Here is a 27,447-nt window from a genome sequence, read left to right as displayed (position 1 = left end):
TATATTTTTGTAGCTTAATAAAGTGAATAATATTTGTCACATGGCCCAAAATGATACAAGAAAGAGATAGAGTGTCTTTGTGTCTGCTGGATGTGTATTTTTTGCTAACATTTGGCTATAACAACTTGTTTGGCTCAGGGCTGTGTTGGTCTTGCCCCTAGTGGTCAAAGATAGCTAAATGGAGCTTTGAAGTCAAGATGATTTGGTAATTGGTGGTAATTGCAAGAGTGTTTTGCATTTGCATTTTGAGTTAACAGTTTATCCAGACAAGCTGTGACCTGAGGTGATTCATTGTGTTACATTGTTTCAAGAAAGGGGACTACAGAAGACCATCAACAATGCCATCATTACGTTAAGTATATCCTGGAAGGAGTCCAGTACATGAATCCATTGTTTCCTGTGAATCCCTTGTGAGTAGTACACTATTTCAATCCTGGACAAGAAATGCAGACTCCACCAGTCACAATGAAAACTACTATATGAAGACACAGTTAAAGAATGCAAATACATTCATTATAGCATGTTGCTCATTTACATCGAGCAGACATAGTAAATTGCATTCATTTGGAGACCTGTCACTGGCCACCTGATGAATTAAGTCCTATATTCCCTCTCCTTTAAGTACTGTTCCTGAAACTGAAAGTATCTGTTCTGTTAAACATTCACCAGCTAAGAGAGGGGGGTAGTTATTTGTGGGTTCCTCACTTCAAAACACAGGTTATAACTTTAAATATTCAGCACTCAAAAAAAGCGAAGTTAATTTGATCATGTTAAAACAATTACACCAGGCCTAAAATGCAGGTATTTTTAATTACTTGGTGTTCATTACAAAGCAGTACTGTTATTTATTTATGCATTTAAACATACGCACTCAGAGTAAAGTGGGAAATATAATATATGGTTTGGCACTCTCGGGGGAGGGACTGCTCCAATGTCTACTGACGCAGGCGGTCACAGCAATATGGAGCCAGGGTGACGCTACTGCGCATGTCCGCGTCTGCACGGACGGAGAGAGACAGAGAGAGCGACAGAGAGGAGGTAAACCAGGGAAAAATTTGGCAAAGACAAAGGACTGAACGGACTTTAGGAAAATAGGAGAGAGTCGGTTGAGTTTTTTAGACCGGTTTATGACAGTCCAGCCGTGACACCACCGACAGGAAGCGGCCAGGTACGTGGTCGGTGAGAGAAAATGAAGTTATAAGACGTAATGTTAAAGGAAGTGCTGTGGTTGTGTTTGATGTAGTCACGTAGAGCAGCCAGGGGATTAACGCCAGATATCTGCTACTATCACGGATTAATTGCATCTGTACATGTATGGTTTCAAAGTATAACAGCTGTTAACCCTCCTTAATGGACTGTGTGCTCTCTAACGTGTGTGTCTTGTTTTGTACGGGGCTGTTGTCATATTTTGCTAGCTTACTGAACAGCCTGCTTCCTCTATGCTGTCCAAGCTGCTGGAAATGTTTACCTTCTTCTCATTTTTGGGGTCCGCTGACCAAGTGGTGATTGTGGCAGTTCATACTTTTGTCTCAGCTGGATATCACCATCAGCATGGCTTTAAAGTGTTGTGTAAGGTTGTTTGGCTGCTGTTCAGATTAAGTAAGCAGTTTTAAGATGTCATTTTGGCTTCTGCTGACGTGTTTGTGACCATATTTGTTATTTTAAATTAGCTTTTATTTGTGTCTGTCTTTCAGGAGTTTTCCCATCGCTGCTCAGCATCAAATCTCTGTTCCAGTGGAAGTGACGCTTCATGGTCAGCGGCCTGGCGCAATGGAAAGAACTGCAAAGCTATAGGCTTGATGACTGGATGGAAAGATCTGTCAACACACTCACAGAAGATGGAGGAAGTGGAAACACACAGAGAGCAGCGGCAGTTTGATTGACGACACCACTGTGGTGTTGGAGGAATAACCAAAAACATCTGGGAGCATCTGGAGTATCTTTGTTTGCGATCCCATCTTGAGTTTTCACCTCCTCCCTCCGTCTGACCTTACTTCAGGTCTTCCCTTTCGAGAGTCACCATACACAAAGACACACGAGCGCCTCTCTTCCAAGCGGCTGAGAGGTTGCTATAACAATGGCTGTGATGATGCTGATGTAGCGTCCTCAAGGTAGTAGTTGTGGAGGTAGTGGTGGAGCTGGAGGAGGCGGTGCTGGCGGCGGCAGCGGTGGTGGTGGTGGTGAATGCACAGGGATGGGAAGCGCTCCGTATCCAGCCGCTGAGTGGAAGGGGAAGGGGCGAGGCGGCCTGCAAGAGCTGGGCTGCATGCGCTGGAAGGTCAGCAAGCAGAAAGGAGGAGGGGAGGCGGTGGTGGTGGGAGCGGAGGAGAGGAGGTGCAGGGATCCCACAGACTCTCAGCAGCAGCAACAGCAGGATCTCTCATCCTCCTCTTCCTCCCTCACCCCCCCACAGCCTCCTCAACCCCCTCTGACACCCCCAGCTATTTATCATGAGAAGCAGCGGAGGGAGCTGTGCGCCCTGCACGCGCTCAATAACGTCTTCCAGGACGGGACTGCCTTCAGTAGGGACACCTTGCAGGAGATATACCAGAGGTGGGGAAACTGGTATATCAATCTATATCGATATTTAGCCAGTGTACCTGAAATGTTAATGTCTCTTATCAACTTGTTGCAGGCTTTCTCCCAGCACTCTGGTGACACCTCACAAGAAGAGCATGCTGGGAAATGGGAACTATGATGTAAATGTCATTATGGCAGCCTTGCAGACCCGAGGGTTTGAGGCAGTTTGGTGGGATAAAAGAAGGTATGTAGGGCTTCTGCTGAAAACGTCCATTTCTGTTGTCCTTATTTTTGCACTAGAAAATGTAAGTTTTTATTCATTTTTAGATTTCTTTTCACCTCTGTTCTCCCCTGTTCACATCAATTGCCTACCCGTCTTGTTTCTTTGTTACTTTCTTATCTTCCATGAATACACATGGCAGCAGGAAATTTTGATTAGCTGTGACATCTGCAGCATAGGGGCATCCACTTTTATCCTACAGTGCAAACATAAGGTAAATGTTGTCAAGAGGCTCCCTGTGTCTTCATCTGCACCCCAGCCACCTAATCAGCAGGGACTTGAATGTTTTCTTTGATTAGACAGCAGTTCCATCAGTTGACAAAGTCTACGAGACAGTTTTATCTGCATTCCTGCTTGCCTCAATAACAGTCTTACATGACTGTTGACAACAACAACAGCCACAGACTTGCTTTTATCAGTAGAGCATTAATGTTATCAGAACAGCCATATTCCTGTTTCTCTGTCTTGGCGAAAACAGGAACAAAATCATAGCTACTTGTAATCTAAAAACAGCACTGCTCCTCTCTGCTGCTGATTGATACACAGTTGGGATTCAACCTATAGCATGTGATTAAGCTATTACATTTTTCTCATTGTAAATATTCCATAGTAATATGTTCTTCTATGCAATGTACTGTACATTTCGTGTAATAATTTAAAGAGGAAAAATGATTTGTTTGTAATGTAGCAATGACGTGGGACTGTTTTTATAACTTTTCCTGTTGGTGCATTCAAGTGCTTGTGGGGAAACTCTGACATCCAAACAGCATCCATTGTTAATGCATCAACTACTTGCAGTGATTGATCAACTCCTACCACTTAAGATTGTTTTAATTTCCAGCTACATCAATGTCATGAGGTTTTGTGGATGATATTTTAATATGTTGTTTAGATTTCTGTGATTACCTTATGATAGTAGTGTAAATAATTCACCTTAAACCTATGGTGTGCTATAGAAAATGGTCAACAGTAATGTAAGGATTGTAACTGGACTTGGTTAAAGCTACTGGAAGATGTTTCGTCCCTCATCCAAAGGACTTCTTCAGTTCTGACTGACTGGCAGGGAAACTCAGCTATTTAACCTCAGTGGGGTCGTTGGCCCGGGTCATCGATACCGCTGGTTCTTAGTGTTCCTTGTTTCTGTGACGACAGTCGTTACAGTCGTTAAGACTACCTGTGGCCAAGACTGAACGACCATGAGGAATGCACAGACCTGTATATTGGGGAGACTAAACAACCACTACACAAACGCATGGCTCAACACAGAAGGGCCAACTCCTCAGGTCAAGACTCTGCAGTCTACTTGCATCTGAAGGACAGAGGACACTCGTTTGAGGACCACCAGGTGCACATTTTAGACAGAGAAGATGGATGGTTTGAAAGAGGTGTCAAGGAAGCATCTACACCAGGGTTGAGAAGCCGTCATTGAACAGAGGAGGGGGTCTACGCCACCACTTATCCCCCACTTACAATGCTGTCCTTTCATCACTTCTCAGGAAACTCAACAAACGTAACCTATTGGCCTCAGGTGAAGATACCAACGATGGTCGTTCAGTCTTGGCCACGGCTAGTCCTAACGACTGTAACGACTGTCGTCACAGCAACAAGGAACACTAACGAACCAGCGGTATCGATGACCCGGGATAATGACCCCACTGAGGTTAAATAGCTGAGTTTCCCTGCCAGTCAGTCAGAACTGAAGAAGTCCTTTGGATGAGGGACGAAACGTCTTCCAGTATCTTCAACCAAGTCCAGTTGCCCTTGATTTTTAACCTTCGTTGGATAAGGATTGTATAATTTTGCAAGATTTGCAAAAGAGTTTGTATGGCCAATTTAGTCTCGGCTCAAAAGAAACACCGTAACTCGCTGCTGATCCTCTTGTCTCCTTGCTCTGGCACAAAGGGGAAGTTTACAAATGCCTTCACGATGCCTTTCTTCATCCAGGGATGTAGGCAGCATTGAGCTGTCCAACGTGACGGGCTTCATTCTGAACGTGCCATCCAACCTGCGCTGGGGGCCTCTCCGGCTGCCGCTCAAACGCCAGCACTGGATCGGAGTCCGAGAGGTGGGCGGAGTCTACTACAACTTGGACTCCAAACTGCGTAGCCCTCAACCCATCGGCAGCCCGAATGAGCTCAGGTGAATGTGATGTTTACATGCACGTGTTCTTACTGTGACAGCTTTGGTCAGAAATATTATATATAATATTACTAATTGTGCTAATTGTGTGGGTTCATCCATCACATGTAGCAGCTGTGTTAAGGGAATACACCAGGTGTGCCATCTTTAGCAGCAGGGTGGTGGTGATGGTGATCTAAGCGTGATAATGGTGGTCTGTCAGATTGCCATGAAATGTGGTATTCAGTCAGGTACCGACCTCTGTGACTTAATGAACACTTTTTGCAGCTGTTTCACAGTAAAGGCTTCGAATGAGTCACAGCTGGATTGCTCTTTACTGTGAAGCAGCTGCAGGAAATGTTGTGTTTGCATTGATGGTAGATTAACACAGCTCAACAACGAATGCTACAGTACACAGGAGCTACAGAACTGAACAAGATTCATTTTTCAAAAATGGCAAATTCTCTCCTGTTGCCTGTTTGACCACACAAGGATCAGTTAAGTCTTTGTTACCATTTTAACAGGTATGTTTTCCCAAAGCTTGATGTATCCATTGTTGTTTTAGGAACGAATAGCTGCCTCCAAAAAGTCAAAGTCATCAGTTGAGAGGACATCGAATCACTACACTTTCTTTAACATTTACTTGATTTTATCCAAAGCAACTTACAATTGCTATATACATCAGAGGTCGTACGCCTCTGGAGTGTCTTGCTCAGGGACACAATGGTGGATGTTTCGCACTTCTTCCACACCAAAGGCATGCGTCTCATCCACTGCTCCATCACCACAACATGACACCGGACAGTGCAAGGCTGCCAGGGCAGTACAGTGAAGTCGACTAAACAATCAGTGTAACTGAGAGCTGACAGTTTTATAACTATACCATGACACGAATGCACACTTTTTATTTCTCTGACTGTTTAGAAATCTGATGTTTTCACACATCACATATGATGAACAAAGGCATTAAAACGTGGGTCTTATAGGTAAAACTCGGCAGGTGTGGATTTGCAGATAAGGTGTACTGAAGAAAAGACTCATAATGCTGAGTGTTTAGAAAACCAAGAAATATCTATAGCTAAGACAAGGCATGAGGGACTCAGTGACTGCCATAATGGTTGGAAATACATATATGATTATATAAAACATGCTATGCTAAGCTAACTGGCAGTAGCTTCAAATTTACCGTACAGGTATGAGAGTGGTATCAATCTTTGAAACCCACAGAGAATAATCACCAGACTGAACGGTGCCTCTCAGCTCTATGGAGCGTTGTAGCGTCTCGTAGCTGATCGCCTTGGTTTATACAGAACGCAGAGTCTTCTCTTATTAACCTCGTATTCAGTAGCAGCAGGCAGCTGTTTTATAGCAATAACGCTCTTATAAACCAACTGTATGCCACCTGCCAGCCAGATAGACAAAGTTAGTTACTAGCTTGTGAATATTGTGTGGCATTAAAAAGCAAATGAGCAAGATATTTCTCTCAGAAGTTAGTTAAAACCGAAAAAGAGCTAAAAGGAGAGTAAATATTGGTCTTACATTTATCAGGTAGCCAGCATGACTTCAAATAAATGTCTGCTAGATGTCTAAATAGGCAGCAACTTTAGAAAGTGAGCATGTTAGTGCTGTGTTTTTGCTGCCCCTAAGTGGCCAAAAAATTAACTTGCAGCTTTAGCACAGGTCTGCCCTTTAAAGTATTGCCGGGTTGGCCTTTTGTTTTACACTAATTGACATAAAAGAGTTGCTCCTCTTGCTTGTCATCATCATAACTGCGGCTGTCCGTTTTTTGCTGTTGATGTTACCACATCCCAGGAAGTTTCTCCGCCAGCAGCTGCGAGGGAAGAACTGTGAACTCCTATTGGTCGTCTCAGAGGAAGTGGAGGCGCACCAAACCTGGCGGTCCGACGGCTGAGGGTTTAACCAGCCGATCACAGCTCCAGCTGGACCAACAGGCCAATCACAGAATGAATGGGAGAGGAAGTAGAGTCATGCACAGCCCCCTCCCCTCCTTTTTGGGTTTTGTTTACACAGCCATTGCTGGACCCTTATCTGATTAGATGCAAAGCAATGAAGGAAGCAAACACTTTACAGGGAGAATCAATGAATCACAGTCCTTTACTCACAACACAGTTAAGACTTATAAAAGTTACTATTCTGTTTCTGCTATTCTTGTGTTTTTATATATATTGACTATTTTTCAATGTCAGTTTTGATCTGTTAAATTTTTTTCCTTGTTACTTTATCAAGTTTCCAAAGTCATGGGAGTTCAGGCTTTAAGAAAAATGCTGTGTTTATCTGCCGGTCTCCCACAATGATCCTCCCTGCTTCAGTCATGATGTTCACTGATGTGTCTTTGTGTTTCTGTCCCTCCCCTCATGTTGTGAACTCTCTATCCGTATCCTCCGTCCTTCACTTTCACCAAAGCGTGCCCTTCCTTGCCTCAGTGTGACTCCATCTCGCTCATCCTCTCTGTCCCTTTTTCATTTCACATGCCACAGTCAGTGATTTATCACGATGCCAACTTTGTATTTCACCCACTTCACAAACACTGCTGGCACAGACTGAGCCTACAGAGGCTGTGCCGACACAACAGTTTTTATATGCAACAAAGCAATGCAACGCCCAGGCCAAGCACTCCCTCTAGTGGATCTTTGCCTCAGTTTCCTATTGAGGAAGAAGTAAAAGGCCATTCATCCAGGTTTTTTTTAATTGTTCATATTCAAATGGTTACATTAAAGTAATGAAGAAATCGAGGAAATAATGCAATAGTAACAATTATCATTTTTCATCATAATATAATATATATCAAATTCTAGTAAGAAGAAAACCAGTTGTCTAAATTATTGGTAAAATCAAACGTACTGAAATGTTCCCAAAAAATTAAATCACAGAAATTGGCCATATTTTGTATTACCATGCACAGTTACGGTGTGATCTAGAATAATCTCAATTCAAAGTCTGCTTACAAGTTCTGGAGCTTTTGACCACGTGACATGGTCCTCTTCAAACTGAGAGTAGATGTACAAACTTTCCAGTAGTGCTGAAACAGCAAGTTGATCGTGAGGAAAAATTATTGGCATGAATTTTGATGATTAGTAATCATTTAAGTAATTATAAAAAAAACCGACATCTGATTCTCCAATTCTCTGAGTCATTTATGATGGTAACATTAATATTTTGGGGTTTGGGACTGGTACTCAGACAAAACAAGCCATTTAAATATGTAAACTTTGTGCACTGAGAAATGTTGATGCCAATTTTGTAACATTTTTCCGACCTTTTACTGACCAAATGATTAATCAATAATCAAAATAACCACCAGTCTCCGCTCTGCTTTCCAGCATACGGTTCTGTCCCAGCTGAGTACACTTGATCTGCTTATGAGGACTGTGTGTTTTGGTCAAAAGCTCCAGACCAAATGATCTTGTGAGTTTAGACTGTCAGTAATAACCTGAATAATTATTATGAGGTTGTAGGTTCAAATTAATGAAAATAAATATAATTGAATGTGTCCATATCAACCACTCTTGCTTAATTAGAGCCACAATTATTTCTTGCACAGTGGCTCCACACTGGTCCAAAGGGTCACCACCACAGCCCTCTGTAGCACAGGAGCTCAGCTGATGCAGGGCTCCTCCTCCTCTTCTTACACATTTCATGTCAAATCTGCCAAACACAGCTCAGAGAGGACGTCACAGATCGTCCCACCAAGTCATATACAGCCAGCAGGGGTCTCTTAATAAGTGAGGATTCAGTCTGAGGAGGGGTTCGGTCGTTGGTTGCGCGAAGGGAAGTTGTCAGATGGAGCGCGAAGAGCCTGGGTAGAAAGAAAAGTGAAAGTTGACAGCCCGGCTAGTAAGCTGCGTGTTGATTATTGTGAAATGAGCCTTATGAGAGAGTTTGTAGCTGTCAAATCAATCAGCTTAAGAGAAACTGTTAATACTATACATGTATTGTCTGTTTACGAAAATATTGGCCTTAACTTGTTTACATAAGAAAATATTTGTTGCTCTGAAATAGTAAGAGGGGCTGTGCAGTTTGACTCCATTTCAGGAGATTTATTCCAAAGCACCAATTTATCGTAAATGTAGAGGAGCTCATCAAATATGAATTTTTCACTTTTGCAGCCAAGGGCTTTATGTTATTTACAATTGCTTGACAGTATGATTTTTGTAAAGACAAGATCATGTTTTTCAAGGGTGTGTCTTATTTTGGAACAAAACTGTTCACTTCCAGCTCAGTCTTTAGACCTTTAATGTCAAATCCAAGTGAACCTGCATCGAAACATCAGAGAGGCTGGCATTCATGTGCTGAGATTTTTGGACCCAATTCCATTATGACTAATGTCTCACAATTGCATTCAACATTTGCTGTTTTTGCCATGACAATCCATCAGCCCTTCCTACTTAAGGAACACTGATTGTCATTGTATTTGTTTGTTTTTGTTTTTCTGTTTGTTTTTTGCATAGAAATAAAATGCTTATAATGGCACTTTATGTATAAGCTACAGTGTGGGTGTATTAAATTTCAGTCATTATTTTCTCTGAAGGGATCGTTGTTGAGTTATGGAGCAGGATATTCCTTGTCTCAGCCTAGTTGGGGATGCTTTGGTCAGTAGTAAAAAGTACATTTACTCAGGTACCCTACCTCAATACAGTTTTGAAATAATTGTTCATGTTATGCTCCTTAATAATTCTACCCAGAGGGAACATGTACTTTTTACTCAACTACATAGATTTTACAGCTGCAGTTACTTTTCAAATTAATATTTTACATAAAAAACATGTAAAAATCATGAAAATACAAATTTTTGAAGTACAAATTTGTTTTGTCCTACCCCATTACTCATCTCCCAACCCCTTAGGTTTATCTTGTTGGGCTCTGACCCCTAGGTTAGGAACCACTGGTAATTCATGACAGAAACACCATCCACCTTTTTTACACACTGTATCATACTATATAACTAGAAAAACCACATTCAAAACATGAAACAGTTGAGAATGCTTCGAAGTTGATTATGTCAAGTATGGGAATTGTAGCAGAAGTGCAAAAACACAGGTATAAAAGCATAAACATACATTATTTAAGTTTGTGTACTTTTATGTGCACTTCTGCTTTTGTTCTGGTTTACTCTTGAAAAACAAATCAAGTTATAAAAGCACACTTACTTCTCTGAGAATAGTATCCAGAAGTATTTTAGGGATCCCTTTCATGGCTTTTGCTAACAATTAATCCCTAAGAACAGACCACAGAACCACTATCTGCATTAATGCATGCACTAATCATCACCAGCTAGTTCTGGAAGCAGGGAGAGACTAGGGGCCGACCTTGTCCTTATGGATTACAAGTCAAACTGTCCCCAGTTTTCTTCTGTCTGATAAAACATCAAAACAAGTGATAAAACACACAAGATCATCTTTGCAAGACACTGAATCCCAGTGACTGTGGTGAGTGACAATGGACCACAGCCAGGAGCACAGAGGCTTTTTAGAGACACATAGCTTTGAACATGTAACATCAACTCCACTGTTTCTACAGCCAAATGGCTTGGCTGAAAAAGAAGTGCAGATTGTGAAACGACTGCTAAAAAAAAGCTGCCGAGACTGGTGGACACCATGATGTCCGCTGGAGCAGACAGATGTGGTAACGTTACGTGTCAGATGTTATGGAAAATGGGGACCTGTGTTGCCAAGATAATCAAAGAGACAACATCGGGCAACGCACTGCAAAGAAATTGTTCCCACCGGCTACAAGTGCCCAACACCAGTCTTGAAAGGATGGAGATGGGCATCAAAGATGGACTGAGAGAGCAGACAAGTGCAGAGCACAACCCACCCAGATTTTCAGCGGTTAGTGGAAATGGTTATGAAGACCTACTTCCCTCTTTCAGATGAAAGCAAAAAACGTTGTCAGGCGGATCGAGGTGAGAGGATTCTGATTCTGATCTGCCCAAACGCATCGCCTGGTCAAGCAAGGAGAATCCTCTTCCCTTTCAATCGAGCCAAGTCAGGGTTTGTCTTCTTCAGCTGGGATAAGCCTTGGAAAGCCAAGATTAAAACCAATAGACAATTGCCTAGTTGCGTCTTGGTTGGTATTCTTGTACCATGACTGGCTCAACCCTGCAAATTATGCCAACAGCACCTTCCCACGGTTTGAGCAGCCTTGAGCCACCTCAAAAGAGTCCACAGGCCCAGCAAAATCTGAGTTCCGTTTCTTGAGCGCTATGTCCTAGGAGCTTTGCTGCCCAATGGGGATTATCCCAACATATGCGAGCCAAGCATGATGCGGCATATTTGGATTACCCTTGGTGGAAGTAATGGTGCCCACCAAGAGTGGAATCAAGATGAGGAGGCCTGCCTTCTTCAGCTTATGGATAATCACCCTCAATTTTCTGAACTATATGTTGCAGTGAAAGAAAGACTCGGTAAATAAAGTCTTTGATTAAGCACAAATCTGATTGCCTACGGGCCACTTACTTTACTAAACCAGCTGAAACTGTTGCCTCGGTAGTCCCCAAAAAAGCCCTCCTCGACAAATTGAGGTCTCCAATTCCTCCTAACCCTGATGTTGAGAAAGTCAAGAAGCACCTTGAGATCATCACCCAAGCAGACTTATGATAACATAGTGGGGGGTACAGACCCCTTTGTAGACTTAGGTCACTTCGCTTCGGCCATCAAAGCAGATAATACCCCATTTTACTGCCCAATCTCCTCTGATGAGGACCTAGCTGCCATACATTGTATTGGGAGAGGTTATGCCCTACAATGGCTTGCCAACGCCATCATGTTCAAGGGCAAAATACCCGATTGCCTGAAGAGTAGTGCCACTACATTCATCCCCAAAACCTCTGAACCCGAAAAGCTTAAAGACATAGGGCAGTGGAGAACAGTGGAGATGCCATCCATAGTGCCTTCTCAGGTGTACTGTGTTGGAGGCTGACCGAGGCCTGCAGGACTCATCAGTGGCAGAGAGGATACGCTGTTGCGCCGAGAACCTAATCTTTCTGGAAGGCATGAATAAACTAAAAAAGAGAAGAAGGCACTTGTGGTGGTCTTCATTGATTTTGCATACTGCAAGGCATACACTACTGTTAAAACTGCTGAAGGCACCACAACCCGTATTTATATCACTACAGGCGTCAAGCGGGGAGACCCTCTCTCCCCTCTCCTCTTCAACCTAGAGGCTGACCCCCCACGTTAGATGCGTGAAATAGTGGATTTGCGATCCACGGTAAGAACGTGGCCTCTATGACCTTTGCGGATGATTTGGTGTTGCTTAGCAGTCCCTGGGAAGGTATGTCCCTTAACCTGGCCATACTAGTAGCTATCTACTAGGTTCTAGTAGCTAGAGGGTCCATAGCCATCATCCTGGATGTCACCATCCGATTTGAAACCTCTGAAAACACCCTATTTGACTCTGCACCTGGGAAGGTTGCCAAACACCTCCCAAAAAGTAACTTGTCAAGTTCTGACCTTACTAACCAAAACTGATTAAAAAAACTGGCTCTGTGATTGGCTTTACCCCTGACCCACTGCAGCTCATCATAAAAAAGAGAACATGTGCCAAACTAAAGAATGTCATGGATATTGTAGACCATCCACTCCACAGTGTCTTTAAGTGGCCGACTGAAGATGCCCCAGGGTTTCTACCAAAAAGCTCAGACGTTCTTTTATCCCAACAGCAATTAGATTTTTTAATGAATATTTCTGATTTTGAATGTAATGTTCCCAGCTGGTCCTATTTGTAGCTGGTGGCAACTGAGTTTCCCCATTGGGAATTAATAAAACTTTCTAATGTAATCTCATATAAACTTGTCTTGTTGGGAGGTTCATTTAAAAAATGTAATCTGATACAATTACTAATTACTTGTTTAAAAGTGTAATCAGTAACGTAATCCAATAAAATAAAAGTAATGTTTTTACTGATTACTGTTAGTTACTTTTGGATTATTTCAGTGCCAAATGAATACAAGAGAAGTATCAGTGATGCGTTGTCTGCTTAGCGTATCTTTAGAGAAACATAGAATAACAAAATCTCACATTCCCCAAATCCGTGTTTAAATGTTTTTATATGATATTCTTTGCACTATGTCCCCACTGTGGCAGTATCTGGCCCATCTATGACAAAACACATTGTTTTGTAGGTATTCTTGAGGATAGTTTGTCATTTGGAAAATTACATTTTAAAATGTTGATGACTCATTCTGCACTTAATGGAAAGTTTTCTCAATATAATGCTGCTGAAGCATTGTTTCTGGGGCCGGGCCCCACTGATTACTGTACAAAAACACAACTTTTTTCACTTATTTTGGTGAAACTGGGTCATATTTAATGGAGAAATATGTAAAATATTTTTCTAGTTTTCTCTCTGATGTCCCCCGGCTGCTCTGTTACAACTCTGTTATTCACAGAGTTTCCTGATTGACAGATAGCTTTACTTGTTGCTGAAGTTAAGGCTACTAGCTGCTGTTATTAGCTCAGTTAGCTGGAGCTCGGAGCGCCAGGGGAGTTAGTGTTTATCATAGACCATAGATACAGCTAGGGTAGCTGTCAACTTGAGTAGTTTACTGAAGTATGTGCAATCAAGAGTAAAAGACAATACTTTATCGATACATCTGTTTAACAAGCAAAACATGTACAAAGTGTTATTTTATCTGCTCTGTCCACGTCTCTCATCCTCTATGTTATTAGCACACCTAAGGTAACACTAGCTTGGCAAAGAGCTAGACGTACAACAAGCTAAATGAAAGCTGTCTGTAGTCTAACTGTTCAGCTTAGATTGCCATGTAGCTTTAAATTGGCACATTGTTTCCTGCAGTGAATCACAGCAGAGACAGTGGGAAGGAGGACAAGAGGAAGGACTGATACATATGCAATGCGCTGTCTTCTTCTGAAATAATGAAAAAAAATCCTCACCCAATTGCACAATATTCAAAATAGAACAATTACAAAACAAATACACAGAAACAGTAATATTATCAATAACACAACATGTGAATTAAATTGGTATAATAAAGAGGAACTTACTAGTAAGTAAGCCCGACCCAAAACACACACATCTATTAAGATAAAGGTAAAATACCAGGAATGCACAGGCACTGTGTTTGTAGGCTACATGCTATACTGTATATTGTGCTGAAGCTGTTTTTTGGTAATTTGGGCTGAAAAGACATCTTTATTAACAAAACCAATTTACAGCAATCTGACATCACTCTTTCCTAGACATACTAATGTATACAAAAAATTATATAATGTAATTTTCACAATCAGTCCAAATGTTTGGATAAACCTTCCCATTCAGTCGTTTCTCTTTACTTAGTTGAGTGGACAGTAGTCAAATAGTGACATACACTGTATTGAACTACCGTAACCTCGGCACAACAGAACTGATGATGTTAAAAACTTTAAGAAGGTAAGACAGTCCACAAATTAACTCTTGACAAGGCACACCTACTAATCAAAAACTATTTCAGGTGACTACCTCATGAAGCTGATGCCATGAGTTTGCAACACTATCTAGCCCATACATTGACTAATTACGTTCACAATATTGTTATTAAAATGTGCTATTTAGCCTACCCACATTGATATAAATGGGGTTGAAAGCATAAAATGATTGAATGATGATGATGGAATCACACCTCCCCAAAACAGTTTCAACAAAGCCTGCATCCACAAATGCAATTTGAAACTCTTACCATGCAAAGAGGAGACCTTATATAAACCAGATTCAGAAACACCGCCTTCTGTGGCCTCAAGCTCATTTAAGATGGACTGAGGCGAAATGGAAAACTGCCCTGTGGTCTGATGAGTCAAAATTTTAAATTCTGTTTTCTGTTCTGTTTTGAAATCATAGACCCCTAGTCCTCCAGGCTAAAGAGGAGAGGGACCATCCAGCTTGTTATTAGCACACAGTTCAAAAGCCAGCATCCGTGATGGTATGGGGGTGCATTGGTGCACATGGCATAGGTAACCTGCACATTTATGAAGCCACAAATAATGCTGAATGATATATACACCTTTTTTGGAGCAACATATGCTGCCAAATGGACAACGTCTTTTTCAGGGAGGGCCTTGTTTATTTCAGCAAGATAACGCCAAACCACATTCTACAGGTATTACAACATGGCTCTATAGTAAAAGAGTCTGGGTGCTAAACTGGCCTGCCTGCATTCCCAACTTGTCGCCGATAGAAAATGTTTGGCACATTATAAAATGAAAAATACAACGAAGGAGCCCCCGAAATATTGAGCAGCAGAAATCCTACATCAAGCAAGAATGGGAAAACATTGCACTTTCAGGATTACATCATTTGGTCTGCTCAGTTCAAAGACTGTTACAGAGTGTGTTAAAAGAAGAGGTGATGCATCAATGTGGTAAACATGACCCTGTCCCAACTTTATTGCCAGTGTTGCTGGCATGAAATTCAAAATGGGCATATCATTTTCCAAAAACAATAACATTTCAGTTTCAACATTTGATAAGTTGTCTTTGTGTTATTTTCAATTAAATATGGTGTTTCAGTGTTTGGCACATTATCACATTTTGTTTCTATTTACATTTTACAGGAGTGCCAGCTATTTTGGAAAAGGGGTTGTACTAATGTAGCGCCACCTTGACCAACTACTACAGTAAAAGATGCTACTTTAGTTACATTTATGTATCAGTGTTACCAATCTAATAATGTAATATTTAATAATATACCAGGTGCCACTCTGCACAATGAGTAGGCTACTTTTACTTTTGATAATTAAAGAACATTTTCCAGTGATACTTTACACTTTTACTGCAGCGAGATTTTGGATGCCAGAGTTTTACTTGTTAACCGAGTATTTCCACATCACAGGACTCCTAATTTTACTTAAGGGTCTTCGTACTTCATCCCACGCTGTTTTTTTGGTATCCATCCATACACACTGGATGAAGGACGAGGATGATGAGGCAGCTGGTTGCGCGCGCGGGCTCATTGTAAAAGGGAGCGCGCTCTCGGAGGCGGGTGCGCGCGAAGCGGTGTGCAGATGTGTCGCAGATTTTGTAAAGTCACTGGACGCTGGGAAAGATAGATCTGAAGGAAGTCGCTCCGGATAAACGGGCCCGTAAACTGTCAGGAAAACAAGGCTGCGGAGGGAGAAACGGCAGGAAGAGGACCGACCCGAAGGACCTCGGTCATAACCAGACAACGTTAGCGTAGTTTGTGAAGGAGAAAAACGCTACTTTGAGTTAAAAGCCAGCGGACGGAGGCGTGCACAGAGATGGAGCTGTCAGCGATTGGGGAGCAAGTGTTTGCTGTGGAAGCAATCCTCAAGAAAAGATTTAGAAAGGTAACCGTTTAACATTTTGTCAGCATTTGAGGGAGATTTGTAGGAGCATTTTGGGATGCTACTTTGGATGCTAATGAAAGCTTGAGAGCTTAAAAGAAGAGAATTCCGCGGTAATCTGGTTATCTAATTGCAGGCTGTATGAAGGGGGCGGGTTAAAGGAGCGTGTCCCTGTAATGTAACGTAGAGAGTGTTGTTGTCATTGCACTACAGCTTAACATGTCAGGTGTTCAGTTAAAATATGAGGGTGTTGTCAGCCAAACACCTTTTTACGGCCTGTTTGCTCGCTAATTGGATTTGGGTCTAAGTTACCATATGGTGCTGACAGATGAGGTGCGCAGCTAGAAATCATGTTTCCCCCGGAGCGCAGGAGGGCCCCTGAAGCTCCTCCGTTTATTAGTATCCCCCAACCTCCACAGTTTCATACAACCAGTTTTAACACTGATAGGATCTGTAAATCTAGTAGGTAAACAACATTATTTAAACACTTGATGGTAAGAGGAACTGTTCTGAATAATGCAAGGTTATAAGCACAGTAGATACAAATGAAGGGAATGTTAGTCATTATGCCAATTAGCTGCATTTTCTGCCAATTAGTAGCCTACATTAATGTCAGAGTTTTAAAGTAGTTTGAGACAGTATGCTCAAAATGAAAATGGTAAAATAGCAGCTAATTTAATTTCACATCTGTCATCTCACACTCAAAATTTCACATCTTCCAACATGCAGTGGGCCTGCAACTAATGATTATTTTGATCATTGAGCCATCTGTTGACAGTTGTTTTGATTTATCAATTTTCAGTTTAGTCTAAATTCACAATCACAATTTTTTCAGAACCAAGAGACTTTTACAATTTGCCTGTTTTGTCTTACTGGCAGACCAAAATGCAAAATTACTGAATTGCATTCATTTAAAATAGAGAAAATCTTTAAAATCTTCATTACTAATATTTATATAGTTTATAATATTATTTATACAATCAAAGTGGATTACACTTTAAGTACATTCACAAGTGTATGCGACCAACAGCAATAAGGCAAAATATTGACTGCGGTTTGACTTTAAACTTAAAGTGACATAGGCCAATATTAAAACCACTTTTAATACTCAGTGACTATGTTTGTCCATTCACAATTCAATACCTGTCAAATTGTCACATAAAATATTGGTAAGGTATTGTTGAAGCACTGATTACCCCATGAGTGCATTCTTTACAAGTAGAATTTATTATGTGGTCTACACTGGAAGTTGTGGAAGATCTAGGCACTTCCTTTTAAGAACAAGCACATACAATTCTGTTAATTTAGGCCCTCTAGTCTCACCAAATATACGGTATTCATTTCCGTTTTTGAGGGGGGGGGGGTGGGTGAGTAAAACAAAGTCGGGAATAGTGGTGACTTCACCCGCTGAGAATACCTTTGAGGGCTTGGCAATTATTATTGGATGATGTCACTGAGGATGACTCCGAGTGGCTTGGCTGGTATCTGGAAAACACAGTATATTTTACGTTATCTTTTAATTATAGATGTTGCGTGATGGCATGGAAACATCCTCCCACACATAAACTCCATTCAACAGCAAGAATGTTATGGAATATAAACATTAAATAGAAAAGAAGATGGATCTAAATATCATCTTAAGCAAGCAATCTTTGTCGAGAAAACCACTCATTTACACTGTGATCAATTATGTTTACAGAGAAACAAAACGAGTTCAAATTTTTACTTACACAAATGTATTTTCATATAACATCCTTGTATGATACTATAAATGTATAATTCATAGCACTCTCTCTCATCACATTTATACAGTTGTGTTTGATGATTGTAGCACCTCCAGTAGGCCAGTCATCACTAAGAAACACTTCAATCTTTATCAATATCAGACATGTGGCGTCTCAGATATCTGCAAAGAAATCACATTTGATAGATGTAGATGGGAAAATGATGCATCCCACATGTATTAAGGTAGTATTAGAAAGACTGTGGAAAGTATATTCTGTGAAGTCCTAAGTGAAATTAACGTTTTGGCTGATAACGACTCGCTGATGGCTCTTGAAACATATGTCTCCACAGGGGAGTGTGGAGTATCTGTTGAAGTGGAAAGGATGGCCTCCAAAGTAAGTATGTGAACTTAATAAGAAGAATGGATGGATTATATGACCATCGTGAATGTGAATCTCATTCCCACTGACATGGACAACAAACTGTACATGTGCACAGAAAAAATTCATGATAATATAAAAAAATGAATAAAAAAACATGCTAATTATCAAAGATAGCATAGGATACACACAGAATGATGTTTGATGAGCTTATGTGAAAAGTAATTTGACACATTGATTTATTATTAAGGTCTAATAAGTATGAACAATTTTTTTTATAATTTCCACAACATGTATTAGAGAACGACCAGTAAATCGTGGTGCTGATATTATCGGCCAATATGAGCTTTTTGCAGATAAATCGGTATCAGAGTTTATAACAGCCGATTAATGACATAAGACGGATCGTTCAATCATGTTATGAGTGTTGTCGTTGAATAGTTTGTCCACCAGAGGGTGCTCTGCTACTCCCCTGTGGGCAACACAACACATTAAGCAGCTGTACTTTTGTTCATTAAAAAAAGTTTATTTTTAAACTGTATTATGTCAAGTTATCTTTGTGAGGTCTCATAACTAATCATAACAAATGTCAAATGTTAGGGATAATCTTTGTTTATGTTATGTGTTTCTGAAAAGAAGGGAGAAAAAGAATATTGGCCGATAAATCGGATTATTGGATTTTAAAATCCTCATATATAAAAATTGGCATCGATCCCATATCGGTCAGGCTCTAGTATGTATAATAATTTTCACAATTTGTTTCGAAACTCTGATGATTAAAAGTACTGTGAAAATATTTTTCCAAACTGTGTTTTTTTATCAGGTTATTTGCCACAACAGAAACACCATCCTTTATTTCACGCTTTGCGATTAAAAAGTTATGATTGGGTGAGTCTATGTCGATGATACTGTCCTCTCTGAGCGTTTGTGCAGTACACAGTTACTGTTTGACTGGAACCAAAGACGATAGAGACATTTTTCAGCCAACACATAATTAGTTTAAATGGAGAATGTTAAATAACAACGCAGTAATGGACAGACATACTGATTTAATGTGTCGATTGAATGCAGTAACAAATAAATGAAGGAAATAGAAAAATGAAGGAGGCTTGTATACTATGTTTTACATCTTGTAGGTACAGTACATGGGAACCTGAAGAGCACATTCTGGACCAGCGCTTAGTGCAGGCCTATGAAGAGAAGTAAGGCTCCAATTTTCTTTGGATTATAACTAGATCTCCCAAAACACATACAATCCACACAAGTGGTTTCATTATTCTGCTAGGCTGATAATAAGGGGTGCAAGGTGTCATTCATTAGAAAGGAAGTAACATGCACTCAAGTCTGATTTTCTTTAAAGGTGCCCCGTGGATTTTCTGTTTACACTCAGTGTTACTCTATTTGTCCCAGTATTATTATTATAATTTTCAACTGCAGTAGTTGGCAAGAGGTTTTTAATGCATTCCCTCCTTTTTTCTAAACTGGACTGCAGGCTTGGAAGTTATAGAATCTTGATGCAAGCACGCATGAGAACAAACAAAATGGAGACCCACTAGGGCTGCAACTAACGATTATTTTCATTATCAATTAATCTGGCAATCATTTTCTCATTAATCAATAGTAGTTCGGTCCATAAAATGTCAGAAAATTGTGAAAAATGTCAATCAATGTTTCCCAAAGCCCAAGAGGACATCCACAAATGTCTTGTTTTGTCCACAATCCAAAGATATTTACTGGTCATTTTTTTTGTTTGTAGAAGAGTAAAGAAACCAGAAAATACTCACATTTAAGAAGCTGGAATGAGAATTTACCCGAAGTCAAAACACTTCACCGATTATCAAAAAAGTTGGCGATTAATTTAGTAGTTAAGAACTAATAAATTAATCAACTAATGGTTGCAGCTCTAGAACCCACTAGTAAAACACTGTTCCGTAATACTCAGAAACGGTCAGAAACTCCGCAGGTTACCTTTAAGGAACCGATGTTTTGTTGCTCATACCCTGGATATGTTTTTCTTATGTGTTGTGAAAATGTAATCCAAGAACAGCTACTGAAGACATTTTTCCATCAGCCTCATTTTAACAGTATACTTGGCTTTTTAGAGAGCAGAGAGACAGAGCACTGGGTCACAGGAGAAAAGGATCCAAAGCCAAAAGACTTCTTCTGCAGGTAAATTTTAGAATTTTCTAATCTATATAACTTATTCATTACTTTAATACATGTTTAACTCTCTTTCCTTTAAAACCAGTTTGAATCTTACTCAAATGTTTCTGATTGTTTTTTCAAGTTTCAATGTTTCAGTGATTTCTCTTTGATCTTTATTCAGAATACTGTCTACACCATGGATCTCCGCAGTGCTCACAAGGCTGCAGAGAAACCTTCACCACGCCTACGTCTCTCTTTGACGCGCTCTCTGGTCCCTGAGGACGAGGATCAGATGTACAAACCCAGGAGGTCACAGTTCAAGTGCTTTGACTCAAACCCTCCAAGTCCTACACAAGAGGACTGGGAAAGCCGGGGAGAGGAAGAAGAGGAGGAGTGCAATATAGAAGATGAAGATGATAGAGTGGAGGAGGAGGGGGAGAAAGAGGATGCTCTAAAGGGGACAACAGAGAAGAGAGGAGGCATTTTAAATGGTAAGTGTGTCAGTCGGTCAGCCAGTAAACTCTAATCAGCATCACGACCCAGTTTTTTTGACTCTTTGTGAACCTTCTACTAGGCCCGGCTATCCACAGGCTTTTTCCACTGGGCATGCAACCAAAAACATTAACCTTCCTCCATCCTGAGCTGATTCAAGAGTAAATCATGCAGAGGTCAAAGTATAGACCCATTAATGACTCTGTATTTGAAGTTTCTGTTGTACATGTAAATGTACAGCAGCTACTGTAGAGTCTCTACTTTAGAAGCAAAAAGTGTACTACAGTTATTTTGCATTTATATGCACTGAAACCCAGAATGTTAACATCATTTTGCTTGAAAGTTTGACACCATAGCAAATGTAAATCTTTAATGAATGAATAATGAATATGTAGTTTGACAGTTACAAGAGTATCCATCCATCTAGTTTCGCTCCTCCGGGGCTGGATCGCGGTGGCAGCAGGCTTAACAAGGTAGTCCAGACATCCCTCTGGTAGCAGACCCTCTCCTACCAGTTGGACGTGGCCGGAAAACTCCAAAGGAAGGCGCCCAGGAGGCGTCCTGATCAGATGCCCAAAGCACATCAACTGGCTTTTTTCGACGTGAAGGAGCAATGTCTCTACTACGAGCCTACTCCGGATGTCCAAGCTTCTTACCCTATCTCTAAGGCCGCCTACGGAGGAAATTCATTTCGGTATCCGCAATCTCATTGTTTCGGTCACTACCCAAAGTTCATGATCACAGGTGAGTGTTGGAACATAGATCGATTGGTAAATCAAAAGCGCTGCCTTCCGGCTCTGCTCCCTCATCACGAGAACGGTCCGGCACAACGGCACCCTGTGGACCCACCACCTGCAGCGATAGGCATTGGGGTTGCGCGCACTGTCAGCTGGGCGGCAGGACCTAGGCGTGCTGACTCCTGGTATCGCAGGCTGGTTCTAGGGACGTGGAAGACAGAGTAGTTTTAATGATTTAAAGGTGAGATATTACTACATCTTCTCAAAATAATGATGTGGAGTGCAGAATGGGGCACTTCTGTCCTCCCTATCACCTCAGAAGCACTCAGAGGTGTCTGTTCCTGCAGCCAAATGCACCCTATCTGCCTTTGCTAGTTTATAACATCTATCAGAGCACAGATAACCTATCCAGGTCAGTCCAGGGAGGTTAACTCAATAACAGTACACATGTGATAGGCTTGATGCAATCGTCTGACTGTTACTCTCTCCATGTTCCTGTCTTGCTCAGGACAGGAAAGGACAGACGAGTGGAGCTCTGCTATCGTACCAGACGAGGTCACTGCATCAGAGAAGCTGGAAGACGTCTGGAGACCCATCATCAGTCCGGGAGAGGTGACAGTCACAGATGTCACCCTCAACTCCCTCACAGTGACTTTCCGAGAGTCAAGAGTGGCCAAAGGTTTCTTCAGAGACTGGGGCCTGGAGGTCTGAATTGTGATGAAGTCCGATTATGTTGGTGGGGAGGCCACAGCGAGAGGGACTTGGAGGCTCTGGCTTCATCACAGTGTGTGAATGGTGGTTGAGGGCCTGGGCTGGTGTTTTCACTCCCTCTCTGTGACCTCTCACTTTGCTCTTCCTCTTGCCAGCTACTTCCAGCCCAGTCAGTGGTACGTTTACATGCACAGAGTCACATGGATACACGCCAAACTCCAGTTAATGTTATATTTAGGTTGAGCTGTTCACTGTTTCAAAGGTTGGACTGAGTTGCCTTGAATTATTGGGGTTTGTGATAGCTATAACTGGTTGTGACTTCTATTCCAGAACAAACAGTGCAATCACCGGCTCTGGAGGACACAATGCTAGCTGAGGGCCCCATTGTTGGGCCTGGGAATCTTCCACTGACAAATAGTTGAAAATGAGACTAAGCAGGTGAGTCGGGTGAAGTGAGGGTACCAGTCATAAAGTGATATTTGAAAGTCTCACACCTACCTACAGAATCTTTGACTTGTTGCTATTGGTTCAAATGTACCAATACAGGTATTTTTTAGGATCTTGTTTTATCATGGGTCTTAACTTTTCCACCTTAAAGGTGCCCTGTAAAGTTTTCTTCAAAACAAACACGGTTATGTTTACATCCAGCGTTACTGTGCGTATCCTAGACAAACGGGTTTATGCATTTCCTTCCTCATAAAACATTTGCAAAACCGATTTTTAAAAATAATCTGGACACTGCATTTCACACGTGTTCTAAGCTTGCAGTCTTCTTCCTCCTTGCAATTTGTTTGTGCATTTTTGGTGCATTACTGCCACCCTAGACCAAACAAAACATTGCTCCTTAGCACCACTAGTGGTCAGAAACTCTACAGCAGGGGTCAGCAAATAAGTCTGGCATTGGGCCAAAATTTTTTCAAGCAGTTACATGGTGGGCCAGAACAAAGTCAAATAATTTCAAATCCTTGTATACTTGTGTACATGTTTAGCTCAGTCAGTACTTGTTAGGAAGGTTGTAGGATTGATTCCAACTTACTGTGGATATTTTTTTTCTCCCTTGTTAAACTAATTGACACTTTTGCACATGCTCACAATAAATCATTTGCTGCAGTGTGTGCGTATCCCAGTTTGATCCGCATTCAAAAACCTCTGGACGCTTATTTTCATTTCCCTGAGGAAATTCAGGGGAATCCTATCTCACGTTTACTGATGGCTTTTTCAGAGGTGTGTCAAGCAAGCCAGAGTCTCTTTTGAATGACTCTCTTTTGAATGTCCTTCGGAACTCTTCAAAGTAAAAGCTCTCAATAAACTCAACATAAAGCATTGCTGCAAAAAAAACTTCTGTCGCTTTTATGTTGGAGGCACAATCTCTTAAGAGGAAGTGATTGTGTGAGTAACTAGCTGTCATAGCTCATCTATTTCTCTGGCTGATCTCATTTTTTTACTTTCTGCTATCAAAGCAATCTGGCCACGGGCCAGAAATTATTGCTGGCGGGCCAGTTCTAGCCCGCGGGCCGCCTATTGCCAACTACTGCTCTACAGGGCACCTTTAAAGCAATTAACAGAATGGGCTTCATGGATGGAAATGTTCATGTTATTATATCCTCTCATACTTTTATGTTTTATTTGTTTTTTTTTGTAAATAGTAAATACAGGACTCAGATAAATGTAGTAGTAGAAGAGTATAAAGTAGCACAGTAGCAGAGTTATGACGTTGACATTTAGTTACGTGAAATCAAGTGACGTGAGTTATCATGTGGAGAAAGAAGAAGAGTTCTCTGTGCGTGTAAACATGGCCGCTGTTTCTGTCTCTGTACCACACTAAGCTAACCGTTCAGTACTGGACTCATACGTATTGTACATACTCAAAACTACAGTGAGGTGGGCATAGCTGTCAGTCCCATACTAACATACAGTGCTGTACCTGTAACCTGTGAACACATAGACTGTTACCACTGGACAACAGGTGGCCTAGTCTTGTATGCGTTTCAAAATGCTCTGAGAGATGATTTGATCCGCCTGCATGCCTTTCTCCTCCAGTACATCAATGCAAAGACACAGTGTAGATTTCTCTGTCCACCCAGCACCTCACCTAAAAACATACAACACACTATACAAGTGATAACTTAGTATTGTACCAAAATTAGAAAACTAGATGTGACTTGATAACAGAATGTTCTATGGAATTGCACTGTATTTACTGTACATCATGAAGGTTTATGTTTCCACCAGGAGCCTCTTTTCAGAGTTTGACAGACAGGGTAATAATAATATTTAATAAGAAGTACCAAACGGTGTCATTGATTTCCTACCTTCCAGTTACCTTTCATAAAGGCCCCAAAATCTACTTGCACTCTTAAAACTTGTTTGAGACTTTACATCACTATCTAACAATGTGTTATCTCAGTGTATTTATTAAGCTGTTATACATACATTTAAAGTAATGTAATTATGGATTTGCAAGCAGATACTGTTTGAGAAACTTTACCTGCATCTGGCTGATAAAAAACATTGCATTCAAGACAAAGAACCTTGAAGACAAAGTGTGAGGATTGTGGACATTACAGTAAAGTAGGTGTTGGGATGACCTGTGTAGGATGTAAGAAAAATCTAAATTCTGATTCAAACTCTTCTCTAATCTTTGCCATTGCTGAAATGCTGTAGTTTTAACCTTTCAGGCAATCAGCTTACAACTTATAGACATGCAACGAGGAGGTTAAAAGTCCCTTATATTGAGGGATATGTTCACAATTGTGTCTGTCTGCCTTCCAACAATAGTAAAGTGCCCATATAAACAGTGAAACCATCTTTGCCTCCTGTTAACAGTGCTGGTCATTGCTCTGCCAGTGTAAATCCACAGTCCGGATTCCAAAGTTTATCTGAAGCTGATGTGAGGTGTTAGCAGTCCAAGTTGAACAAATCAAATGGATATCTTCCAGAGTTACTCTTTTTGGTTTAAAATTTCCCCTTTGACAGTGTTTCCTTGTTGAGCTGCAGTGGAAGGATACAAAAAGACTACAGAAGCCTCATATTAGCTTCAGATGAAAAGGAGACTGGACCTTGTCCCCAATTTGGCTAATTTGAAAGGGATCTGTTCTGTATGAACAAAATAAAAGATTATAGCAAGCAAAACTCTGTTTTCATGTGAACACCTGACTATTGTTATAAGAAATTGAAATAAAAGTGAACCTATCCATTAAGGGGTTACAAACAAAAACGGTCAGGAACCACTGCTCTAAATCTCGCATATGAAATTCCCAAAGATACTTGATTTCACTAAAAAGGAGAGCATTGTTTTACCATGTGTTTGCGTAAGGTAGGTAAAAAAGAAAAAGCAAGTGGATGTTCTCTGTGATGGACTGCATATCCCAATATATATCAAGTCATTAAGGCATGAAAAACAAGTGCATGTAGAGGTTCCTTCTTGTAATGACAGAAATCCAAATAGATTTAGATATCACTAATAACAATATAATAATTAAATATCTAGGACAATAAATAAATCTAAATTTCAAAAATCTAAATTTCTGAAATAAACTGAAACCTGTTGCCTGCTGGAAGGTAGGAAATTAAACTTATAACCCGCAGTATGCTTTAACTAATGCAGTGTGACCCAGCCCCTGCCATCAATCAGATGATGAGAAAACTCAAATCATCATTAAAACAATTATAAAAACTGTTCTACCAAAAATACATAGATTGAAAGTGAAAAGTTTCCACACAGCTTTACAGACTTGTTTCCTGTAAGTGTGGTCACGGGTAAACACTGAAAAGACCAATATCACTGATTTAAAAAAGTAAAAGCCCAACTCTGAACCCAGTATATCAGTCTAACCCTGCTGGTGTCCTGCCCAGTGGACACAGGAGCTGATGTGGTGTGTCATGTCTGTGGAATCTCCCACAGTGGCGTCCCATTGGTCCGCAAGTTGTTTGTCCCGCACTGACGATGATGGGTCAGGGTCTCGTGATCTCAAAACTGTCTCTGCGTGACAATGAAGCAGCAGGGAATGGAAGTGCCTGATGTTGCATAATTTTGTAGTTGTTTTGTCTCTAGGGCTAATGTCTCCCTCCTACACACACGCACTATTACTCCCCCTGCCTATTTGGTTTCTGTATGTCTGAAAATACGATCCAGTGATGTGATGAAAACTTGACGTATGAGGAGACTTTAAATTGGAGGAAGATGTCTCTCCTCCATCCTGGGAGGGAGAGACATTACTTTTTAAGTCGTTATTTTTCTACATTGACCTGAATGTATATTTATTTTATCAAGATACTTGTGTATTTGTCACGCAGATGACTGAACAGAAGTTTTTATACAGTTTGTGATAACCACTGAGCTGATGCCATCTCTAAATGTATTGGCATGACAAAACAAGCACCTGGATTTGACGTTGCCTAATGTGGTCGCTTGTGCTGCTTTCGTCCACAACCAAGCGAAGAACCTTGCACTTTATTGTGATGTAAACCTGCACATTACCTGCTCCAGTCTATTAAGTGTTATTGTGTATAGAATATTTCTATGGGAATACTAAAATAAATGTTGCTCATGTTTAATATAATTTTAACCGAACTTGTTCAGTTGCTTATTGACATAACAAAGATACATGTTTCTAGTTACTCTGATGCATTTTAACACTATGAGTGAAATAGTGTCAGTCACTTCAGTGTCCACTGAGATGATGCTCAAACGTGTGTTAAATAATCATTTATTCACCTTTGAAAAATATCATACATAAATGCAAGAAAAGAGGAAACGATTGAGTATTTTTCCAATGGTACAAACATACTTTATTGTACAATTAATTTATTGGCAAAAACAATCAGACCACCAAAATAACTTAAAAAAAGAAACTAATGAAAACAGTTATTTTTGCTTTCTCTCAGCAAGCACCAAAATTGTTAACAAGAGGAACAAAAAAGTGGTCAAAGATTCCATTTGAATACTAAACAAATATTTAAATAGTCTTATTTCCAGTCTCTTTTTAGACGAAATGATTAAAACAAAACTATTTGTTCAGT

The 27,447-nt window shown here is 40.7% G+C and overlaps 3 protein-coding genes across 7 annotated transcripts in view; 2 read left to right on the top strand and 1 right to left on the bottom strand.

Moving 5' to 3' along the window:
- Positions 1-1,001: 1,001 nt before the first annotated feature.
- Positions 1,002-9,421, top strand: josd1 (Josephin domain containing 1). The gene is made up of 5 exons (XM_038735859.1): positions 1,002-1,168; positions 1,695-2,553; positions 2,636-2,764; positions 4,745-4,939; positions 6,731-9,421. The coding sequence occupies exons 2-5, from the start codon at positions 2,195-2,197 to the stop codon at positions 6,828-6,830; spliced, it is 783 nt and encodes a 260-aa protein (XP_038591787.1). The 5' UTR covers positions 1,002-1,168; positions 1,695-2,194; the 3' UTR covers positions 6,831-9,421.
- A 6,481-nt stretch (positions 9,422-15,902) lies between these two features.
- cbx7b (chromobox homolog 7b) lies at positions 15,903-23,577 on the top strand. Of its 3 annotated transcripts, none has more exons than XM_038736642.1 (7): positions 15,903-16,238; positions 18,312-18,355; positions 19,164-19,228; positions 19,477-19,542; positions 20,443-20,509; positions 20,667-20,976; positions 22,223-23,577. In XM_038736642.1, the coding sequence occupies exons 3-7, from the start codon at positions 19,221-19,223 to the stop codon at positions 22,423-22,425; spliced, it is 654 nt and encodes a 217-aa protein (XP_038592570.1). In that variant the 5' UTR covers positions 15,903-16,238; positions 18,312-18,355; positions 19,164-19,220; the 3' UTR covers positions 22,426-23,577. The 3 variants fall into 3 exon arrangements, 2 of the variants coding, with proteins under 2 accessions (XP_038592570.1, XP_038592569.1); XR_005447116.1 differs by lacking the exon at positions 19,164-19,228 and having other exon boundaries at positions 15,905-16,238; positions 22,223-22,601; positions 22,756-23,577; XM_038736641.1 differs by lacking the exon at positions 19,164-19,228 and having other exon boundaries at positions 15,905-16,238.
- A 3,613-nt stretch (positions 23,578-27,190) lies between these two features.
- ep300a (E1A binding protein p300 a) overlaps positions 27,191-27,447 on the bottom strand; it is a 26,297-nt gene continuing 26,040 nt past the window's right edge. For all 3 annotated transcript variants that reach the window (XM_038736638.1, XM_038736640.1, XM_038736637.1), the window contains exon 31: positions 27,191-27,447. This exon is cut by the window's right edge and continues 5,316 nt beyond it. The gene's annotated coding sequence lies outside the window, so the exon portion shown is untranslated.

The sequence above is a fragment of the Micropterus salmoides genome, unplaced genomic scaffold (genome assembly GCF_014851395.1).
Source record: "Micropterus salmoides isolate LMB-PRFRI ecotype aquatic unplaced genomic scaffold, ASM1485139v1 Ms_hic_scaffold_21, whole genome shotgun sequence".
Taxonomy (NCBI): Eukaryota; Metazoa; Chordata; class Actinopteri; order Centrarchiformes; family Centrarchidae; genus Micropterus; species Micropterus salmoides.
Note: the sequence above shows the minus strand (reverse complement) of the source record. Positions and strands in the feature narration are given on the sequence as shown.

Bases quoted from the DNA above. Each gene is read 5' to 3' on its own strand.
- josd1 (XM_038735859.1), top strand. From the start codon at position 2,195: ATGGGAAGCGCTCCGTATCCAGCCGCTGAGTGGAAGGGGAAGGGGCGA. The intron at 2,765-4,744 runs GTATGTAGGGCT...TTCTTCATCCAG, and splicing joins GTTTGGTGGGATAAAAGAAG to GGATGTAGGCAGCATTGAGC. The intron at 4,940-6,730 runs GTGAATGTGATG...ACCACATCCCAG, and splicing joins GGCAGCCCGAATGAGCTCAG to GAAGTTTCTCCGCCAGCAGC.
- cbx7b (XM_038736641.1), top strand. From the start codon at position 16,170: ATGGAGCTGTCAGCGATTGGGGAGCAAGTGTTTGCTGTGGAAGCAATC. The intron at 16,239-18,311 runs GTAACCGTTTAA...ATGTCTCCACAG, and splicing joins TCAAGAAAAGATTTAGAAAG to GGGAGTGTGGAGTATCTGTT. The intron at 20,977-22,222 runs GTAAGTGTGTCA...TGTCTTGCTCAG, and splicing joins GAGAGGAGGCATTTTAAATG to GACAGGAAAGGACAGACGAG.